The sequence below is a fragment of the Leptidea sinapis genome, chromosome 1 (genome assembly GCF_905404315.1).
Source record: "Leptidea sinapis chromosome 1, ilLepSina1.1, whole genome shotgun sequence".
Classification (NCBI taxonomy): domain Eukaryota; kingdom Metazoa; phylum Arthropoda; class Insecta; order Lepidoptera; family Pieridae; genus Leptidea; species Leptidea sinapis.
In genome coordinates this window covers 5,486,456-5,509,246 of record NC_066265.1, presented here as the reverse complement: position 1 = coordinate 5,509,246, position 22,791 = coordinate 5,486,456, and the positions used below count along the sequence as shown (strand labels likewise).

The 22,791-nt window shown below is 33.3% G+C and overlaps 2 protein-coding genes across 2 annotated transcripts; one reads left to right on the top strand and one right to left on the bottom strand.

Annotated features, from left to right (window-relative positions):
• Positions 1 to 662: 662 nt before the first annotated feature.
• On the top strand, positions 663 to 13,125 carry LOC126968925 (gamma-glutamyl hydrolase A-like). The gene is made up of 6 exons (XM_050814132.1): positions 663 to 913; positions 4,415 to 4,465; positions 6,382 to 6,614; positions 9,883 to 9,989; positions 11,149 to 11,246; positions 12,802 to 13,125. Exons 1-6 carry the CDS (start codon positions 714 to 716, stop codon positions 13,079 to 13,081), a joined length of 969 nt encoding a protein of 322 aa, XP_050670089.1. The 5' UTR covers positions 663 to 713; the 3' UTR covers positions 13,082 to 13,125.
• Positions 13,126 to 16,305: 3,180 nt separating this feature from the next.
• On the bottom strand, positions 16,306 to 22,161 carry LOC126969070 (brain protein I3). Its single transcript, XM_050814376.1, has 2 exons — positions 21,933 to 22,161; positions 16,306 to 18,904 (listed from the first exon to the last, which is right to left on the bottom strand). The coding sequence occupies exons 1-2, from the start codon at positions 21,991 to 21,993 to the stop codon at positions 18,576 to 18,578; spliced, it is 390 nt and encodes a 129-aa protein (XP_050670333.1). The 5' UTR covers positions 21,994 to 22,161; the 3' UTR covers positions 16,306 to 18,575.
• Positions 22,162 to 22,791: the final 630 nt, after the last annotated feature.

Genomic DNA, 22,791 nt, shown 5'->3' with positions numbered 1-22,791 from the left:
TCTTGTATATAAATTACATTTATTATAATACAGTTTTTTATTGTAATTATATATTTACAAAACAGGCCTTATAGCTATCAACTCACAAACTAATATTGCGGAAGTGTTTTATACCATGGATAACAATTAATATGCCTGGTGTCTAGACGCGAACTGGTTGCTGTTTTATATATGTATATGAGGTCACTAGGAAGCAATAAGGTTATATTGAAGTCGGTGCCAAGTCAAATGTAAGCGCAGGTACCTACACTCGCCTCGCGTGACTTTGAGCGGAATAGCTTGGTCTTAGAACTGAACAGCCCAAACGGGCAAGCACCGACCTAAACCTTATCAATACATAGCACATACAAATAACAGTATTTTATTAATATTAAAGGTATAAGAGGTGTATTAAATTAGATCTCTATTAAGTTATTTTATACTTTTGAGATTTTAAAGTCTGTTATAAGCCTATATTTTGTCAAGCATATAGAGCGAACCTACAGTTATATTTGGTAGTAATTATTATAGATACTCATATGTACATAAATAAATAATAAAAACAATAAAAATCAATTGTATTTTAAACGGTCATCATTGTGATAACTTCTGTTTAATATCAGTTTATTCTCAAACACTGATAAATAAATACTTTAAGATAATGTGTGTCATAGAACGTTTCAAGACGTGTGAACTGTTGACGTAAATCATATTTCATTTATTTGTATTTTAAAATGATAATTATATTATTTGCTTCGTGTTTAAGTATTGTGGCAAGTGGTAGTATAGTGAATAACCGTCCTATTATAGGTGTACTTTCACAAGAGACGTTTTCTGTTCAACACTTATATCGTAATGTGAATTATTTGAGTTACATTGCAGCCTCGTATGTTAAAGATACAGAGTCGTCAGGAGCTAGGGTTGTGCCAATTTCGTAAGTGTTGATAAGTATGCTTGTGAATTAATTGACCGCTATACTTATGTTATTATGTTAATCTTCAATGAAATATCCGGTATAGAAGAAAAAAACGATTTTTCTAATTTAAAATTGTATAATACACAAAATAATTAACTAATAAATGGAAAAATAAATAAACAATAGTATAACTATTCCATTGATTGAATTAAAACTTTTTTGGCGGTGATTTATTCTTTCAAGTAAAAAAATTATCATGATTAACTTAATAAATTATTATTAGTTAATATTCAATATTATTTTATGTGGTTTTTGAGCGGCAGGGCGCCTATTTTTAGCGTTAAAATAACATTATAAAAATAAATTTACATTTCGGGGACTCACGTTCTTTTATTGGAAATTCTTTTCTGAACATTTCAAGAAAATTAGACTTATTAAGGTAAAACCAAAAAATGTCTTTTTATTCTTAATTTTTAATAACATTTGCATTTTTTTATGTACTGATACATCCTCGAGATATATTTTCTAGAGGTCATTCTGAATCCCTAACCTTTAGGACCTTTATAGCATAACATTGACACTTTTTTGAACTTAATCACTAGCCTTTACTTGACATTTTGTGCAAGCATTTATTTTTCTTACTGTTACTGGGTAATCTAATAATAATATTAATAATCTAATGGGATTAACTACCTATTTGTGCAAATAAAATCTTATAAAAGCATTTTGAAACATTTGTCTTCAACTTGAAATTTGACATGATTGTGTGACTATGAATAACAATCTATGTATATGAAAATCGAAACAAAATTACATTGTTCTTCTGTGTTAAATAACTGACTAACTTATGAATGTCACAAGTTATACTTTTTAATGTGAAACTTTTATTACATCGTCTCAAACTTTTTCGTCTGTGTGTTGCATGTCGCGTGACGGTCGGGCGGCGCCTATAGTTCGCAGCAGCTGACCGTGTAGTGTATAGACTATTACTCATTTGTGGCAGTGATCCACGCTATTTTGTTTGTTTTTGTCAGTGTTTAACGTAAGCCTTTTCAATCAATATTTTTAGCCAGGGCTAAGACACAGAGTTCAATAAAAATATTAGTTGGAGACTTAGTCTACTTTTATTATTTCCCATTACATTCCAATTTTCCAAGTATAAAATTAAGATTGATAAAGCGATATTTAATAAACTTAATGGAATATTATTCCAAAAATAATTAGTTAAATATCTATAATGTGAAAAAAAGGTTCACTTTTACCGTGGTTTCATAAAACTACACAATCCTTTTTTTTACCATTTACCATCATTTAAGAAAAGTTTGATCTTTAATGAGTAAGTAGAAGTAGCAAGAAGCTTATTGCCACTCTTTTAAATCAAAATTTACAGCTGTATCATTTTAATTACAATCTATGTAAAGTGACACAAAAAAAAGCATCAACCGCTCAATAACTTACAAGAGTAAGTTAAAAAAAATCTAATTTAATGAAAAACAAACCACAAGAGTTATTGAGTACAGTAGATGCATCAATCCACACACATTGTAAATAAATAAAGATTTTATGCGAGATAATTTGATAAACAGATTTTATGATAACCATCCAGGATTAGCTTAATATAGAATCAACAATTTTGAAACGAAATTTTGTACAAGCATTGAATTATGAACGACGTTTCATTTATCAGTATTATACATTATTAATGAAACCTCATTACATTGGTATCAAATGAAAGGGTTTACTTAAAAGGATATAAAGAATAAATTTCTCAATAATATAATATTCCTCGATTTAAATTTAAAAATAACGGTTAATCGAATGAAGAATTTCAAACTGGAACGCTCCGTTTTTACACTGTGGCATTGTTTTGAAAATTCTGATTGAGCAGTGCGATAAATTTGAGCACATGATAACGCCATGTTTTTTTTTCATAAATTTTGCTGTGGCTGAAGTCAACAAAAAGTTGCCAGGACTTCAACTGACATATTTTGGTGAATAAGCTTCATCTCGTATCTCTGTGTATTTCTGGTTCAGTTAACTCAGACTTTTAGAGGATTTTCGTGAACTTAATTCAATGTTAGTTAACCGAAACTAATAGTGATACCAAATTCAAATATTTTTATTCAAAATATGATGTGACATCACTTATTGAAAGTCGAAACTATCACCCATTCCAAAATGAATGCCTCAGACCTGAGAAGAACGGGCGCAACAAACTCAGCGGGCTTTGTTTTTTCATCAAAAAATATGTTTACAAAGTAACATTGTACAATTAAACTTATTATTTAATAGCCTGAGGGCGGTCGCTCCATTCCCAATTTGTGGTATCATTATGTTATACGTTTACCACACAAACGATTTTCAACAATTTTTTTGAATAACGTAACTCTTTTGTTTTGAACATTTTCTGGGATCTTATTGTAAAAGCATTATACATCGCCCCACAAAAGACTTACTAACTCGACTTACCCGAGTAGTAGACATTATAAGCTTATGTCTGTTTCTGGTGTTAACATTATGGTTATGACAGTTTTTAGCGAATTCACTTATGTGTTTATGAACATACATTACATTATCAAGAATATATTGAGAAGCAACAGTCAAATTATTAATTTATTTGAATTTTGCTCTCAATGATTCTTTAGGACCTAGGTTACAAATAGCGCGAATAGCCCTCTTCTGCAACACACATATTAATATCAGCAGCGCTTCCACATAGCAGTATACATAGGACATATTACTATGGAAATAACTAAAGTACATCGAATCTGATAAAAAATTACAAGTAAGCAAATTCGTACTGTGTAAGATAATGGTATGAGCCAAATGCAAATGATTTTGCCAGATGACCAAAAAACTGCGTGTAGCAGAGGTACCATAAATGATAAATAACGAAGGACAGTCATCTTCTGTACATAAATTATTTTTCCACCGATTACGAAACCTGGTCATATTTTTTGAATCTGAAAGAAAAAGGCAATCAGCCTAATTAATTGCTTTTTAGAGATTTTCCTACGCGAGGAAAGGTTAGTAAGGAAAGGCGAAGCCTTAGAAATAAATTATTGCATGAATTTCGCAAAGTCGGGACCCTACACTACAGCTGTTGTGCTTGAAATTACAGTAACTGCAGAAATAGAATGCGAAAATTGTCATGTCATCAAAATGAATAGGTCTTTGAAAGCCTGAAATATATAACTGTTGAAACATCCACCATATAGTCCGGACCTTGCACCTTATTATTTTTTATATCTGAAAATGATATAAGCTAAGAAATATATGAGATCTTCAAGTCCTTAAGAGGTGGTGGACGTGTGCAAAGAGACCATTCCTCAGAAACACTGGAATAACTGTTTTATACAATAATTCCAAAGAATGCAAAAGTGTGTAAATTTTCAAAGAATATACATTAAAATACAATAAATATACCATTAACATTCTAAACGGCATTATATATGAGAATTCAGAAATTTCCAGCCTGACCTTCCTATTTCCCTTTTTATATCTTCTTTTATATTTCAGGATTGGTAAACCTCGGAGTTACTATGAACATATCTTACGACATATTAATGGGTACGTATCATTTAAATTTTCTGAGTTTTCCGCTACTAATGTAAAGAAACAATTATAATAAGAGGAAGTACCCTGAAACTTCCTTAGTATGAGACCCAATGTCGCCAACTTCATACATTTGGAAATTTAAATGGATTTGCGATGCACAGAAAATAAACAGAAAACACAATGATATCTTTCTTATATACACAATACATATATTTTTTTGACATTTTTTTATTTTATTTTATTTTGATTCAGCATTAAAAAATACATACATTTTCAAATTTTCACCCGTCTATGACCAACGCCTATTATTGTATCGCGATTTTAATATTATTCCATTCCATCCACAGATAGGTAATAGAGATGCAAGATTATTGTAGTACGATAAATTTTATGTGCAATATATTTGATAGATCTGAGAATCGGTTGTCATCTATTTTTTATACCCCAAAAATTTTAATTATTGAATTTTTGTTTATTACTTTACATGGTAATACAACGTTTGCTGAGTCAGCTAGTAATTTACTATAAATTTTAAATACGAATGATCTAAAAAAGGTTTTATTGTTCAAAATTAAGCCCAATTATCACTCATGTAGACTATTATTTTTAATTTCAAAACGATTTCGAATTCTCAACGCATATTCGCATGCAAATGCTATCTAATGTTCAACGTTATATTTTCGTTATGATCAAGACGTCTCGTCAGAGGTGTAGCTAAACATGACAATGTTATATTATCTGATCGCGTTTGAGCCAATGTTGCAGCAGACCTCAGAACTAACGAAAAAACGCGCAATAGCTGCGTGGCACATGTATTATACTGTACATAACTGAGTAGCGACTTCAAGCTTTATTCGATTAAAGATTCTTTATAACGGTTTAAGATTTATAGCATTGATTGACCATTGACCAATGACCAGAGAACTATCTCGCGTGGTCTTATGGTGTTTGGATTGAAACTCAATAAAAAATATTATGTGTTAGTTCTGACTGCTCACCACTGGCGCTGTTTAATGCGTTTTACGGTAGTTTAATTCTTGGTATGGGAGCTGTATCTCTGTTAAAACGTACCTAAGTATCCGTCCCAACTGGTTACGCCAGGGAATTTAGAGTGGACTGTATTATAAAAGGGGTACTCAGGTGAACAGAACAGCAATCATTGGAGTAAAGGGAATAACCGGTACTCACCTCTTCTGCAAGATACTGGGTCCTTCTATATTCGCCTGAGCGTGCTGGCAAACCACTATATATTCGCGGGACACTTAACGAAGAATACACTACGATCTCACGGCGGCGAATCTACAGGAATATAAGGATTTCCTGGGTTTATAATTTAATATTACGATGTATATGAATACGACCATAGATGTCGCGATTATTAACTTGTACCGGCTAAGTTGCTAGGATAAAGGTGTAAGGGGTTAAGGAAAAGGTTATGTGTTATTTGAACAACTGGCGTTACCACCAACTCTATGCTATTAGATGTCAGATTTACATTAAATTTGCACACAGATCAAACATAACAGTACAATATTATTATTACTTTAGCATAGCACCCTTACAAGTATCACCAGAATAATACAATGCAAGTTAATGGTGTGTTACAGAAACATTAAACGTGTTTTTAATCCAGTTAAAGAAGTAATACGCATATATAAACTTTAAGTAGGTCATTTGCATCCTCTCCTTAAAGCGATGGTTGTCCAAATTGCGTCATTTATACATAAGCCTAAACACTTGGTCGGATTTGGACGCCTCGCACCAAATGGTCCGCTGTCGTACTTGGTATGGGACGGTAATAATAATAATTTTGTCCGATGGTTCAGCCCGACCAAATTCGACCATGTCATTGTAGCTTAGTAGCAGCTAAATATTAATAATAGTTAGTTGACAGAGAGTTATAATTAATATAATATTATCTATGACAGAGTGTTATTTCCCGGCGGCGCCACGTACTTCAACCAGAGTCAAGGCTACGCAGATGCCGGCGAATATATTTATAAAATAGCGCAAGAATTGAATGATAATGGAGATTACTTCCCAATATTTGGAACGTGTCTGGGATTTGAGTTATTGATTATCATTGCGTCAGGCCGAGGAGAGAAGGAGAATAGAGTTAAATGTCATTCTTATGGAAACCAACGACTTAACTTTACTGATGGTAAGTATCTGCGGCTATTTAACTACTGATCTACGCCTTTATCATGCTATTTCCATTGTTGTAGTGAGGACTTCTTAAAGCGCGCTAATCACGCTATTGGTATTGTATAAGATTCAACTGTCATGCTCGGCTCCGTATCGCTCGTCGGGTAAAATCAACTCGAGCCGATTAAGGGCGATCAGTTAGAGTTAAATTCACCAGAGTTATTTGTATATAATTATATACATATACTGATATATATATATATTTGTTAAGTAATAATTATATGAATATAGAACAAATAAATATATTTTGTATTAGAAGCCGCGCCATGGTTAGTTTTTACGTTAAGGTTTATCTTTTAGTGGGTTATTAAGTTCCGATCGAATGACGTTATTACAGAATAAAATCCCCAAAATGAGTAATTAGCGCCGAAATAGATAAAATTCAGTAATTTGTTTATCGTAAGCTACTAAACGAGCAAAAAATTTATATCGTAGTACATCCAACAATTTGTATGAATTTTGTGTTAACTTTGTATGATTTTGTCTTACCTGAACTAAATTAAGTATAAGCATTTAACGCCATCTAGGAAATCATTGAAGTACTTCTTGACACTTGAAAAATTCATAGTGCATCGCGATGAATCTGTTCTTTATTGTTGTGTACCTCCACGAGTCGAAGATTATCCCGTAATAGTATCACAGCATTATCATTAAATACGACACATCTTTTAAAATGATGATAAGACAGGATAAATACTGTACAATTGAAATAATTTCTTAATTATATTAGTTCTTCAAATAAAAAAATAATTCACTTAATATTTTTGTGAAAAAAAAAGTTAAGAAATTGTCTGTTTACACCAACGAAACTCATACAATTGTTTTATTGGAAAGAGTTTATTATTAGCATTAGCATCGCCGTGTGAAGGCATGTTGCATGCACGCTCCACCGACTCACTGAGTATATTCTCAAACGAATCCAATACCGTACAGTTACAGCGGCCGTATTTCTCGATGTCGCGAAAGATTTCGACAAGGTATGGCATAACGGCTTAATCTTTAAGCTGTATGAACTGGGTATGCCAGACAGGCTCGTGCGCATCATACGAGCCTACCTTACTGATCGAAGCTTCCGCTATCGAGTAGAAGGCACATTATCCACGCCCCGATCCATCAGGTCGGGAGTGCCTCAGGGCTCAGTTCTGTCCCCGACCCTCTTCTCACTCTTCACGAGTGACCTCCCGAAGCCTCAGAAAGTGCAAATTGCACAATATGCGGACGACACGGCTCTTTATTATGGCGCCACTTGGGGGCGCCTCGCGACTCATATAAGAGTGCTTCACGCCGCCGTTAATGAACTAATCCCTCAAAGAGCAGCGGTACTCTTTGGCAATACTAATAAAATAAAATCTTTGGCCCCTATACCTATTGTTAAATTATATGGGACCCCTTTTCCGTGGGCCCAACATTATAAATATTTAGGTGTTACGTTTAACAGTAACATGAATTTCGCAAAACATATCAGCACGGTTTGCGATAGAGCCCGGTTTGTCCTTAGCCGCCTGTATACACTTGTGTGCAAGCGAAGCAAACTACCGCTCAGACACAAGGTGACATTGTACAAGACTATCGTACGTCCCATTATGTCGTACGCAAGCATCGTGTTTGCCCACGCGCCGCCGAGCCACTTGCGGCGTTTGCAAGTGGTTCAGAATAGATTCACGCGCACGGCCACCGGAGCGCCGTGGTTCCTTCGTAACGTAGATCTCCATCGCGATCTCGAGCTGCCGACCATCGCTCAACATTTCAAGGAGATATCGCGACGCTACTTTGATAAGGTGGCCGAGCACCCTAATATCTTGGTGAGGGAGGCATGTGCTTACACTCTTCTAGACCACAGTCTGAACAAACAGACGCGACCTCGACACGTACTAGTCAATCCGGACGACTATATTACGATCGCGAACGCGACACCAACACCATCACCAACACCGACACCAAACCAACCCCACCGCCCTCGAAGACGTAGGCGCGGCCGTGTACATCAAACCGCTGCAACTAGTCACTTTGACAATTTCCAGCGACCACAACCTAATATAATACGATTCAAACACTTTGATAGAAGCCCGACGAGATAGTCCTCGTCCTGTAATCGTTTAACACCACTCACACTCACATCACAAATCACACACCTACAATAACACTACACACAAATAGTCACACACTTACATACACTCGCACATACTTACATACATATATCACCGCACTCGCCGGCGAGTGCGAAGTCTCTTCAAACCTAGAGTCCACTGGACTAACAGATATATTAGATCTTTAGTGAATTTCTCTCCATCCAGCCTAGTGAGCAGGCGGTCCGAGGTTCGAGACGCCCCGCGCCTGTGAGCTACATTTTCGGCCTCCAAGGCCCCCGCCAGGCTTCGCTGTAAAAGCCTTCAGGGCTATCAGCGGAGGTTTTTAGTCGGTAGGGGGTGTTTACACCCGAGCCCGACATATGGGCCCCGTTTCGGGGTCTTCAATACGTAAATGTATTTTACTTCTCTCGAAAAAAAAAAAAAAAAGGAAAGAGTATAATAATAAATAGGGAAAAGAGAGCCCTCTCTACGCATTATGAGCTATCTATTAGAAAGCTGGCTCATTGGAGATTCGCCCCAAAAATAACTATATATAAGCTCAAAATTATAAAATTCATTTATAATGTTCTGACGCAATTAAATTACTAACTCTACTTTTTAATGTAGGTATTGCAATTTTTTACCATGTTGAAATTGCGCGTAGAGTTAGTTATCTAATTTTGTCACAACATAGAACATAAAGGATAGATTTAGTAGTGTAAATATGCAAAATGGAACACGAGAGCTACATACATGTGCAAACGCTAGGCGTAGCCGCCATTTTATGACCAGTGGGCAGTAACACAAGACGTAAAGAAAAGTTGAAAGGTTTCAAAGCGAGTGACAGCTGCCAAAGCTTTCATTTTCGGGCCAACAAATATATTACTCGCTCGTGGAGGCGGCGTCTTAGAACATGAGGAGCATCAAAAAAAGACATCGAGCATATTATATTTCTATAAATAATTAAAGTTTCGTTTAGTAAAACCATTTCGGTTTTGTATCTCAATAAACATCAATTTATCAATATATCAAATACTTATATAAATACTTCATATTTTTTTATGATATAAGAAATACGAAACCATTCAACCTGAATGGTTTAACAAAAGGAAACTAGGACAATACTTACAATACATTATCATGAAATTTTTTCAGATTTTCGCACCAGCAGAATGTTTAAAGGCGCGTCAGATGATATTATTGAAATCCTGGCAAATGATTCTGTAACTGTGAACGCGCATCAATTCTGTATTGTAGACGAGGTACATACAAGTATTATGATAATAATATGCAATACGTACGTAGAAATTGTACGAGTTATACCTTATTTATTTTGTGTCAATAATAGGTGCATTACTGAAAACAGTATCAAGGGGAAAAAAATTCATACGAGATTCCAGTTTATAAATTTTCATCCAGCTTTCTGCCCACATATTTGTTGACGCAGATTCAGCCCAGTTTTCACTGTTGTGTGTTAAGAAACAAGGAAATTTAAAATAAATTTACACTCTACCATGCATTCTCTTGCGACATTTTTATGTTATCTTGACTATTGGGCACTGTTGGAAGTAAGAAATCCCGCCCATTAATAACATTCCATTATTGTTGAATTTAATTCACTTTCACTCATTCACTCTATAAAAGATTATGAAAAATAAATAAATTGCATATTATTATAATTTGACGTGGGAAATCCCTCAGACATGATTGTCAAAAAAGTGTGTGTACGCACGCAAGAAGTCTTCTTTAGCGTAATAAAATAAAACTCCTTAAAAAAATATTCATCGTTCTATTTTACGTCTGTTTGGGAAAAAAAATATTGTAATAAAGAAGGTATTAAATACAACCAATGAAAATATTATTATACCGAATAATATAGTGAAATAACGCATAAATAAATATCATTAAATTCATCAGAGTGAAATATTTTTTTATTTTAAAACTTGTATATAAATTGAAACTATAATAATATATTGAAATTTATTTAATTCTCATCCATTGGTTGTAATTCAGTAGACACAATGAGAGGCTTGGTAGTTGAAGTATATTAATATCAATGGTCTAGTTGACCAGCTAACATCAGGGTGTCGAATTTGCGTGACGGTGTGTGCGCGCATCGTAAAAATTAGCTCTGATAATTTTTCCCTAACGTGTCAAAATAAGTATAACTTCAAAAAACTAAATAAGGAAATGAAACATGAGTTTTTAAGTATTTTTATGCGTTTTAATCCTAAGTTGTTTTGTTAAAATCGCTAAAATCAATGAAAATATTAACTTCCATCCAAAATTGAATTTCAAAATAACTTATTGAACATTAACCCTATTCGACTGAAATGGGTGGGCTCACATATTCAAACCTATTTTCGAAGTCAACGAAGAAGAAAAAGAGTATGATCGATAATTATTTATTGTGTATTCCAGAATTTAACATCTCATAATCTCACACAACATTGGCAAACATCTTCATACGGCATCGACGACCAGGGAATAAGATTTATATCTAGTATTGAGCATAAGAGGTAAAGACATAATTTTTTATCTTTACAGATTGTGTTGGTCAGCTACAACTTAGCCATTTGTTTTCGTCATATGTGTTTGTGTGTTCCAATGATGTTGTGGTTTCCCCACAAATCCAGGTTATGAAGATTCATTTCTATCGGCCTTACAAATAAACTTGGTATAAAGTTATAACTGATGATAAACAAATAAAATGCAAAATATTTACAATATCGATGACAACACTGTCAATACAATGATAATTCTGAAGTTTTCCGAATGACAAGCTGCCTTGCAAATAAACGCGGGAAACGTTATACGAGTACGTCCGAACAAACCATTCTTTATCAAAATATCTATTTGTAAACATTTTACATATTCTTGGTTTATGCTTAGCTATCACTTTATGCCAATTTTATTTGTAAGGCCGTATGAATGTTTAAATATATGTATTAATTTTAGCAAAAATACGTATCTTTACATTCGAAGAACTTGGTTTGGGGCATGAACTTCATAAAATTGAAATATTTTTTTAACTACGACCAGTCTTCTCGATAAAAGGTAAAATGTCGTGTTTACATTTTGAGTCTACTTTCAGCACAGCTTAGGATCCAGAATTATAATAATATAATATTGACACTCTCTTACACAAATTTTGCTCCAAACTAGGCATAGCTTGTACTATGGGTACTCGACAATGATATATTTAATACAATATACTTACTTTAACATACATATAAACATACATGACTCAGAAACAATCATCTAAGTATATTCATCTTATAAATGGCCTGCACCTACCGAGATCCGAACCCGGAACCTCTAGCTCAGTATGCAGGGTCAATAACAACTGAGCTATATGGGTCGTCACAAAAGAGAAACAGAGATTTTAATAGGTTGCAACACAGTAGCTTCGCAGTAGATTGTGTTTTATACCATTAATTTATGTAATTCCTGATGATTTCCCATTTAATTTTGAACATGTAAAATAATACCCATAAAAAAGGCATAAGAACAAGCTCCTTCCATTGCTAGAGTGCTGCTAGAGTGGATATGAGTGAGAGGTGCTTTTCCTGCTCTCATACAATGCGCAAATAACTGCTGTGCAAAGCATTCGTAGAAATTTTATTATGAAATACGAGAAGTATTATTGGAGATTATGCAGGTGCATTGGCATTATTTGGTTTTTTCACGCACGTAGGTCATTTATAATTCCAATCTAAAACATGTCCAATTAACAAACACCAGAAAAATAATGTATGGTCATAGTGCTATGAGTAATGCGGTCGTAAACTTCTCTCTACTGCACGGCCAACCGCGTCAATAACTAATACATCCTCATAGATATAGCCAACCGGACCGGTTAACCGCTGCGGTCAACCGTATATCACTATCACGGACCTAAATAGTCATACTAACGGACAGACAAAGACATGTTGTGCTTTAATATTATTAGCATGTCGAGATAGATTTAAGATTTTAAAAACATAGAATGATATGTAATATGTAGCTCTACCTGTACCCTTTAAACTAATGTAATAGATGAAAAAGTATGTTTAATATGTTGAATTTTTATAGATATCCATTCTATGGGATTCAATTTCATCCAGAGAAAATTGCGTTTGAATGGCGAGCGTCTGAAAACTACCCCCACACGTGGAACGCCGTCCGGGCAAACCGTCACTTCATGGATTTCTTCGTGAATGAGAGTAGAAAGAACACGCATTCATTTGCGGATGAAATGGAGGAACAAAGACATTTAATTTACAATTATGCGCCTAAATACAGCGGTGCAAGAGGCGGTTACTTTGAACAAATTTACGTTTTTAAATCGCAACGGTTAAATAATTATACCTAACTACTAACAATTTCAAACCCTTCAATAAATAAAGTACCAAATCAGTCTGTCTTTACTAATTTAAGGAATTCCGTAACCAAAAGGTTCCTATTACTAGGACTCCGCTGTCCGACGATCCATCCGTCTGTCAGCAAAATTTATCTCATAACTGCAAAATTTATAAGGACAGTACATATATTGACAGTGTGTGTTTTTATTACTATTGCCGCTATAACAACAAATTATTAAAAACAAGATGGCGGCTTCCAAAATGTCCGCGATGCCAATTTAATTTTTTTTTTTTTACAAAACATTCATAACCAGCCAAGTACAAGTTGGATTCGCTCATGAACATCGTAAAAAATATAAAACACTATGTAGTTTGAAGTTTACCCTAATCTATATTAAAAAATGTATATCCTTTGAGTTAGACCCTGCATTGGAAATTATATGGAGAAAACCAAGATTTGCCTAAGTGTCGCTTTACTTTACTACCTTTATTTTGAAAGACATGATGGCCGGCAAAGTTAACATCACAATAATATAAACGGCATTTAATTTCGCAAAATTTATTCTCTCTAATACTCTTTGACGTAAATTAAAAAAGAACTACCACCACTTCGGAAACAAAAGGTGATAGAGAAGAACCTCTCGAAATACCTATTCTTTTTTGCGCTCTTGAAACATTACATATGGCTGAAATATTCGGTTAGTTATAAGTTATTCCTTATTTCCAGAGTTGAAAATCACTATTTTGAACAAAAAAGTAATGATTTTTGTGAATGTATATTACATTACACTGACAATAAACAGTCCGTAAACATATTTATTTCTTTAATTTTTTTGAGTGGCATACATACAATGTATAAATACAAATACACATGGTTTTTAAGAATCTCGGATAGAATATAGTTTGGGATCATTTATGAAATCCAATATGGCCGCCGCTTTAAATTAAATATAATATTATAGTGAGTAAACTCCAGACAGGCACGTCTGGAGATGATGCTGAAGAGAAACATTTTCCATCCAAAGCTTTAGTAATGGTCCTTTTCTTAAAAAATAGAGAGAAAAAACAGAAGTTTGATGAAGCATGGCTTAAGTTCCAGCTTGCTCATTTTTTTATATGCGGGGCAAGCGGGCAAGAGACTCCCGTGATGGGTATTGGTGAGGCAACTCCCCATGGACATCCGCAACACCTGGGGTTAAAAGATGCGTTGCCCGCTTTTAAGGAAGGAGTTTGCTCTATTCTTGAAGATCCCTGAGTTGTATCGGTTTGGGAAAACAGTAGCCAGTAGGTAATTGATTCAAATTCAAATATTTTTATTCAAAATAGGATTCAAAATCAAAAACTACCACCCATTCAAAATAGACTTCCTCGCACCTGAGAAGAACGGACGCAAGAAAGGCAGCGGGCTTTTTTTTATAAAAAATATGGATCACCATGTAATATCGTACAATAAACATTTATAATTAAAGACCCTGAGGGTGTTCGCTGCATTCCCAGTCTGTGGTATCATTAAGAAAATCGTTTATGCTATAGTAACCTTTCCCACACAAACGTTTTTTAACAATTCTTTTAAATTTCGTAACACATTTGTTTTGTACATTTTCTGGGATCATATTGTAGAAGCATATACATCGCCGAATAAAAGATTCCACAGAATAGCTCGAATTGTCATGTGTCAATTCTGGCATATCTGCCACCGGGAGAGGCGGGCATTCATCATTAGACACACTACACAGGTGCTAGACGTACTTTGATAGTGAGGGACGCATTCCTCAAAACTTCCCAGTGCCGCCTTGGAGTAGTCTATTAGAAACCCGTGCTTTCGTTTGTTTGTTGCCCGCAGATCAGACGAAACACAGCGGATATATTGACGGTTTTCCAATTACAGGACCAGAGCGCATTATGCGGCATCCTAATGCTCATCGAGCACTCTCAATCGCTCACCGAGTACTGCTTTCGCGTGATGCGTAGAATACCAACTCAGTGGCAGAAAATTAACGTGTGTTTTTTTCTATAAGCTGGCATTGATCCAAATTTTATTTACTATCGGTAGTAATATGGATTATTGTTGAAAAAAAAATTAAAGCTTTCTTTTCGTCGTAGTTTTTTAGAAATAATAAAAGATTTTAATTCAGACTGTGTTAAAAACATGTAAGTATGGATAAAGCCACAAATTTACCGAAAAATGATTTAAATATTCTTCGTTTATTGTATTTTGGTTTGAGCTGATGGTCTTCTTACTAATGCTCTAAATAAATAAAACTAAAAGTAACGAAGGTACAAACATTGAATAGTTAATTTTATTTATCTACACCCATGCTTTAAATCCTCTTTAAATACTTATATTATAATAATTAATTTAATAATTTCAAAAAAAGAACATTTTCGTTTACACGCGTTCCACACAACCAGAACGTCGCGAGCCGTAAAAAGTAGGTTATTCGAATCCCCGCCATTTTTCTTGAAAAAATTAGCGATTAAGTTTTGACAGCACACCGCCGGATATTTTAATCGGTGCCAGTGCAAAAGAACATAATGTTCGAGTGAATTTTAATAAATGCACTAAACAAAATGTAAATTGCTACTAAAAATAAATAATTATTTCGTTAATATTTAGTTTATTTGTATATATATATATAATCAGTAATATAATCGATGATATTAGGTTACTTCTAGGACCGACTGTTTTAATGTTAGCAGTAAGCTAACTTTCAGTCTTCTAGAGGACTCTTTTCGGGGTGTACATAAAGTATAGTATGGACGAGTAAAAAAAGGACTCCGCGCCGTGATATTAGCAAGTGAAGCACCGTTATGCTAGTGTATGTGCGGTTACGGGGGATACTAGTTACACAATTTTTTCTCCCTTAAATAATCATATATGGCCACAAATACTATTATATAGAATCGTTTTTACTTTTTCACAACGCACGACGGCATATTTAAAATATTTTATTGAGACGCAAAGTGTCGGAAAACTACCGTTATATAATATGACTGAATGATTTAATGGTATCTGTATAAGTTAACATGAGTTTTCGTTCATAGACTTTGAATATTACTGCCACGAAATAAGGTGTTATTTTGAATGAATGGTTTTTGCTATCTGTAAAAGTTAATGTTATCGCCGCTTGGACATTTTCGACGACCTTTTACTAGGCGATTGGGAGTGTAGTTGTTTATAGTACGTCAATGACTACTCTTAAAAAATTATTTCATCAAAATGAAACTCTCAATATATATTATATAATAAGTTTATTTAAAAATTTACATTACGTACATAATAATTATAATTTCTTTATATTTTAACAATATAATAATAAAGACAATATATGAGGCACCTTTATTTAAAACCTGTTTTATTTTCTCTACTTCCTCAATAACAATAGGGCCAAATTCTAAAACGTAATATAAGCTGCCATAATAATTTTATTATTGTGTGAGTTTTTCCTCACACTTAAACAGCTTTAAATGTTTAAGTAACTCAAACTTTGAACCCAACCTGTGTTATTAATAAATAAACCAAGAGTATGCGAAATGTTTGCAAATAGATATTTTTGCTTGTGATCGGTTTTCTCGGACGTATAACGTTTCCCGCGTTTATTTGCAAGGTTGCCTGCCATACTGAAAACTTCAGAATTTTACTGACAGTGTTGTCAGCGATATCGTCAACATTTTGAATATTCTTGGTTTATTCTCAAGTATAACTTTATACCAAGTTTATTTGTAAGGCCCATAGTCTTTATCTTACCTTTGTCAGTACATGGAAGGCAGGGATATTGTTATAGAATAAGACCCAAGACGAGTAGACTACAATTAGTTATACTAATGTGAAACACTCGCCTTCAAGAGTTACTATAGGACCCGAGAAGCCCACAACTGCAAAATAGAACGCTGACACGTCACATAACTCCCCGCGGGCAGCGAATGTTTGACATTGGTACAGTTTAATTCAAAATAATTAAAGAAAATGTAAAATATATTAACGTTACTACTTAAAGGAAACGTAAAATATGTTAACGTAATTACAATCTTAAGTGTATAAGTTCTGGGTATGTTTTTAGAATTAATGTGTCACAGTGATTCTTGTAAATTTATATAAAACAGTAATTTAAGATGTTAATTCTTTAGAATATTGGAATACATTCATGTTGTTAACACTTAATTATAACGAAAGAATTATTCAAAGTATGGGAACAAAGGAGATCCTAATCTAAACTTACAATTATTATTCTAACCTTAATTTTTCTTATGATTGAAATGGCAGACAGTATTTCAAGGCTCAAATGTAAGATGTTATAATTTTTCTGTTAACTGTTTCTTATGTAGGAACATTGTTCAATTGGATGTAGTTCCTGAAAAACGTTCCAAGCCACAAACATCACATTTTAAGGAATTCGTGTTTAAAGTTTAATCAATATCAGTGTATTCCATACATGTGGGTTGGTCTACTATGTCATGATGTCATTTAAAGAGTGACAGTAGGGCTGCCATTTTTTGTGAGTCCGTTAATATGAATCAAATAATTTTGACATGATTGTGGTTTGGAATGTTTTTCTGGAATTACGTTCAATTAATGTAAAATAGCTGACATTCAAATTGAATTTATATATTATATCATAACTTATTTTGAGACATTATAATATTTGAGTGCTAGTGTTTTCTTACTACAAGGAAGAACTATTTATTGCATTTCATAACTATTTCTCTAAATCTAATACCATTACTTTAAAAAAAAATAGGCAACTATTATAATAAAAATAATTTCATTTTAGAAGGAACTTACTTCCTTTTATAATATTTTTGGCCAGTAACATAATTTATTTTTAAAAATTATGAAGCAGAACTTATCCCTTTTGTAATTAAATAATATCCATATTATTTTAATAACATTCTCAATTGATCATTCTCTATGGATAGATTTAATAAAATAAAATGGAGAACTGTCACTGATTTCACAGAATAAATCAATATTGCACAAAGTCAATAAAGATTTTCTAAATTAAAAAAAAAAACAATAAGTTTCACTTTATAGCAGTTAAAACCTCCCTTACATTATCAATGTATGATGCTAACACCGTAGCTGCTTTGATACGGAATACATTTTTATATCTAACGACAGTAAAAAAAAAAGAACAAAACCATACACCGGTTAATGATGAAGTAATTAAAGCTTACGCTTTGGCATAAGCAGAGATAACACGCTAGTCGTATTGTGTCACCTAAAAAATAAAGTAAACCTTCAAAAATTGTTTAAAGTTCTCTTAAATTTCCTAATTGACATTTTTCGTATGCTCTGGCACCTTTTGTTTTCAAGACTAGGGTGATATTCGCTATAGATAACCATAAAAGTTTTGAACATCAAGTTTTTTGTTTGAGAAGTAATTTTTCAGTCATAACTGTCACACAGATTACACTTATCAAGTAACTCTGTATTTAAGTCTTATAAATTACAGTGGACGCTATCATTGTGGAAATCGCATTTGTAAAGTGAAAAATATACCCACTCTATCCAAACATGGCGCCGCAGTTTGAGCACCTTCGGTTTTTAAGAGCGAGACAGCACAGGATTCCAAGTGGGAAGAAAAGGATGGCACACAGAATTCCGAGGCATGTGAAATCATCTTCGAGGATGCCGATGCGACAGGCAGGGCAAGCTCCGACTGCGATGATTGGTGGTGTTATAATGACGTTTGTGGCGCCGTAGTTTGGCAAGTATGTGGGTCCGGGTGGTGGTGCGTTATAAGGCGTGTACCCTGGGGGAGGAGGAGGATACTGTCCTGCTTGAGGTGCCTGAGGGCCTGGCGGTGGTTGATTGTATGGATTACTTTGCTGACCTGAAACATACAATTTTTAACTAAACAAAAAAACCATTAGTAATGGTTTTTTTTTAATTTATTTCATGACCATGGTTGCTAGTCCCCATTGTTATGTATTATGATTCGATTTCGGATTTGATACTCGTTGGATCATTACTTATTTTTCCACATCGGAAACCACCATTCACAATGTGCGGATTTACATGAAAATTAATAGCCGAGAAGTGCGGATGACACGTATAGGAACTCCTACCCCTACCTTGGAATACTGCTGTCTGCTGTTAGCTTGTGGTGTGTGTAGTATTCCAAGATTAAATAGATTCGATTGTCGTTCCCAATTGTCTAATAGACGACGGTGATCACATAAAATATTTGGGACAGAGTTCTTTTACACGGCTTACATTAATCAATTTAACATTAATAACTGGCAGTACATATCACGTAACGAAAAAGCGTTAGGCCCTGATGGTCTATTACCAAAATCGACAGCCGAATTTTCGAACCATAGACATAATTAAATTTGGGATTAATGTAAACGAAAGACAAAATGTCCAATCGCGAACTTAGTTTCGATCTTCGGATCCGAAACACTTTTCTAACAGGAAAATGTACGATCCGTCAAACGAAACTTCGTATTTCGATTTTCGTAATAGGATGCCGGACAGATATTATCGTCAATAGACGGGCGCGTTAATTTACAATTTCAAACAATGTTAATTACCGTGTAGCAATTAAAAATAAAGCAGACTTCTTGATATAAAAATATATATGGGGAATTTTTGATACATATAATATTTTCAATATTTATTATAGTATCTTATATTTATTTATTTGATAATTCAACTAGAAATGAAAAAAAAGAGAGAAGAAGATCCGTGAATAATATCACGCTTATTGCGTATATCAGGAAAATGTAAAAAACCAATCAAGTCATGCAATATCAGATTACATTAATTATATTCTAAAAAGGCGTGAAAAATGTCGTATTCCTCAAATGGAGGTCTAAGTGTAACCTACGAGATAAGCAATTATAGCCCAATTAGTTTGATGTCAAACATCTACAAAGTTTTTGCTAAAGTTATATCGGAGTGATTTTCGAAAAAAAATAGATGAAAACCAACCAATTGAGCAAGCGAGAGATTTAGGAAAAACTTTAGAACTATTGACCATATCCATACAGTGAAACAACTCCTACAGAAATATAATGAATACCAAAAACCTATTTATCTTCCGCAACCTTTGTTTATTACTGCAAATATTATAGGTTGACGACCACATAATCTCAGGTTTGCTGACGACATTGTTCTGTTAGAAGAAGATCCCCAAAAACTCGAAATTATGATACAACAGCTTGCCAAGCGAGCCAAAATATTAAAGATTTAAGATGAACCTAGAAATGACAAATATATGACCAACTCAGAACAGAGAGGAGTCAAATGTGATGAGATACTAACCAAGTGTGTTAATGAATATGTTTATCTTGGACAAATAATTTCTCCTTTTAATCAAATGACCAAGGAAATCACCAAGAATAACAAGAATAAAAATACTTTTATTCGTTTTGCCATCTTCATATTATGTTGCCATTCCACACTGTACTGCAAGATGCAATGGCATACTATGGATGTCATGAATAACAGATTACAGGAATCTTCTTCTTAAATCAGTACTGCAGAAATGCACTATGGCACACAAAAAATCAGCAGCGGCTCTTTATTGATCATTGCAATATATGTGTGGACACATCAGCTCATTTGAACATTAAACTTTAATTTTAACATCACAGACCATCAGTCATTAATAGTAAGTAATACATGCAGAATATTTCAGGATTTAAGCATTATGTGAATTCCTTGCTTGACATCAACTACATCAATGCTTGTATGTAATACTCTACTATGTATTACAAGTGAGACACAAAAAAATAACATTAAAACAATTTTTTGGTAGAATCAAAAGAAGTACTGATTGAAAAAAATGTTTCCCAATATCAAACAAAGCAATTTTATCAGACTGGCATTATAGAACATTGATGTCTATGAAGTTAACATATATAGTTAGCCAATACTGGTGGAAGTAGATATCTGCAATATTACAATACTACTTAAAATAAGATTGAGGTTGTACTATTCACCACTAAAGCTTATACTACCTAAGTTATGATGGACTAAATAGTTGCTCTGAAACAAGCATCAAAATCAAAATAGATTGTTTATCCATTTCAATAAGACTAAGAATCACTCTGAAAAATATATTCAATTGCAAGATGAAGGTGTTAATGATAATAATGTAAGCAACTAATGTTGGAAATTTTGGCACCTGCCAATTATACATTGGTAGTCCACACCAATTGCACAAACACACATTGCAAGATGCAATGACCATACTATGTTCATCTCTCGAACATCCAACAATAAGATCTTGTAAAAAAAAATTAGTATTTATTTATCTATTTACTTAACTTTCTGAAGCACTGTCATAAAATGAGTTTAAGGAGATTATGATTGTTTATAATTGTTAGTTAATTTTAGATAACACATTGTTTGTTTTAATTTTATACTAAAGAAGTGTTATCTTTTTAGTGATGTTGTTAATCAGTGAATTCAATACCTAAAAATAATATGCAATTGTTTATATGCTTTTTAACTGAAATTACACAAAACTAATCATTGTGAAGATATTTTCCATCAACTCATAAAATTATTCTAGAACTATATTCTATGTCATTACTGATCTCTTATCAATTGCTAAGTTATAACATTGAGCAACAATGAATCATCAATATTTAATATAATTTTCTAGCAAATATCCGGTTACATTCCAAAAGGATACTAATATGAGTCAAACAAGGATTTCTTTCTTTTCCTTTTTTGTTTCTACAGTAATCCAATTTTAGAATAAATTTCAAATCGAAGTCAATTCCAGCTCAGATTAACTTACTAAGTTAAATGTAGCGTGATGCAATAAAGTTGTACAGGAGGTGAAACTATATAAGCCTAAAGTTTAATTATAATTAGTGTAAATAACACGTATTACTTTTATTTACCTTGAGGTACAGAGGCAGAATATGGAGGAGGCTGATCTATAATTATTGTAGGTTTCTCCATCTTTTGACAAATTCACTCTGATGATACTAAAAGATAATAAAGAACAATTAAATTATGCCACAAAGGTGAAATAAACAAGAATAAATTTTAGAGTTTAGGGTTTCGGCAAAGTATTTGCAATTGCAAATAATAGGTACAACAATACAAGTGAATAACTGATTAGGGACATAAGAATCCGTCAATGTCATATGTGACATGTGTAGTGCAAAGAGAATTTAAGCACTACGTACCTACGTTCAAGAGACGGGAGTGCCATACAAAATAATGAGAAATGTCGCTAGTATTGTATTGCACTAAATCTTGCTACCAACATAATCAACTAATGACGTGATATCAGAGCTGCCAAAATAATAAATATATAGGGTTGGAATCAATACATACTTTAATCGATAATTAACTAATATATATATATAAATTAATATAAATAATGTCTAATTTTAAGTTTCTCTATTGTTAATTTTAATATTGACCTAAGCAAAGTCTAACTAGTTTAAGCTAAGGGATACGTTTTAGTTATCTCAAAGAAAAAAACAATTAACATAATTAATAGTTTTGTTTTTCGTTGTAGTTTCGGTTTAGACAGTCTTTGGTATTCATTTATCGGTCCTGAATCTGAAATTATAACAGAATACATATTAGCAGAAGTTAGTTAACCCTAATTTTTAGGCTTTAAATATTTTTTTGCACATCACAACCACAATATAATAAAAAGGATTTTAAAGGTAATAAACTTATTAATCAAAAAAATAGATACCATAAAAATGAAATAAATAAAAATAAATTTAATAATAATTTAAA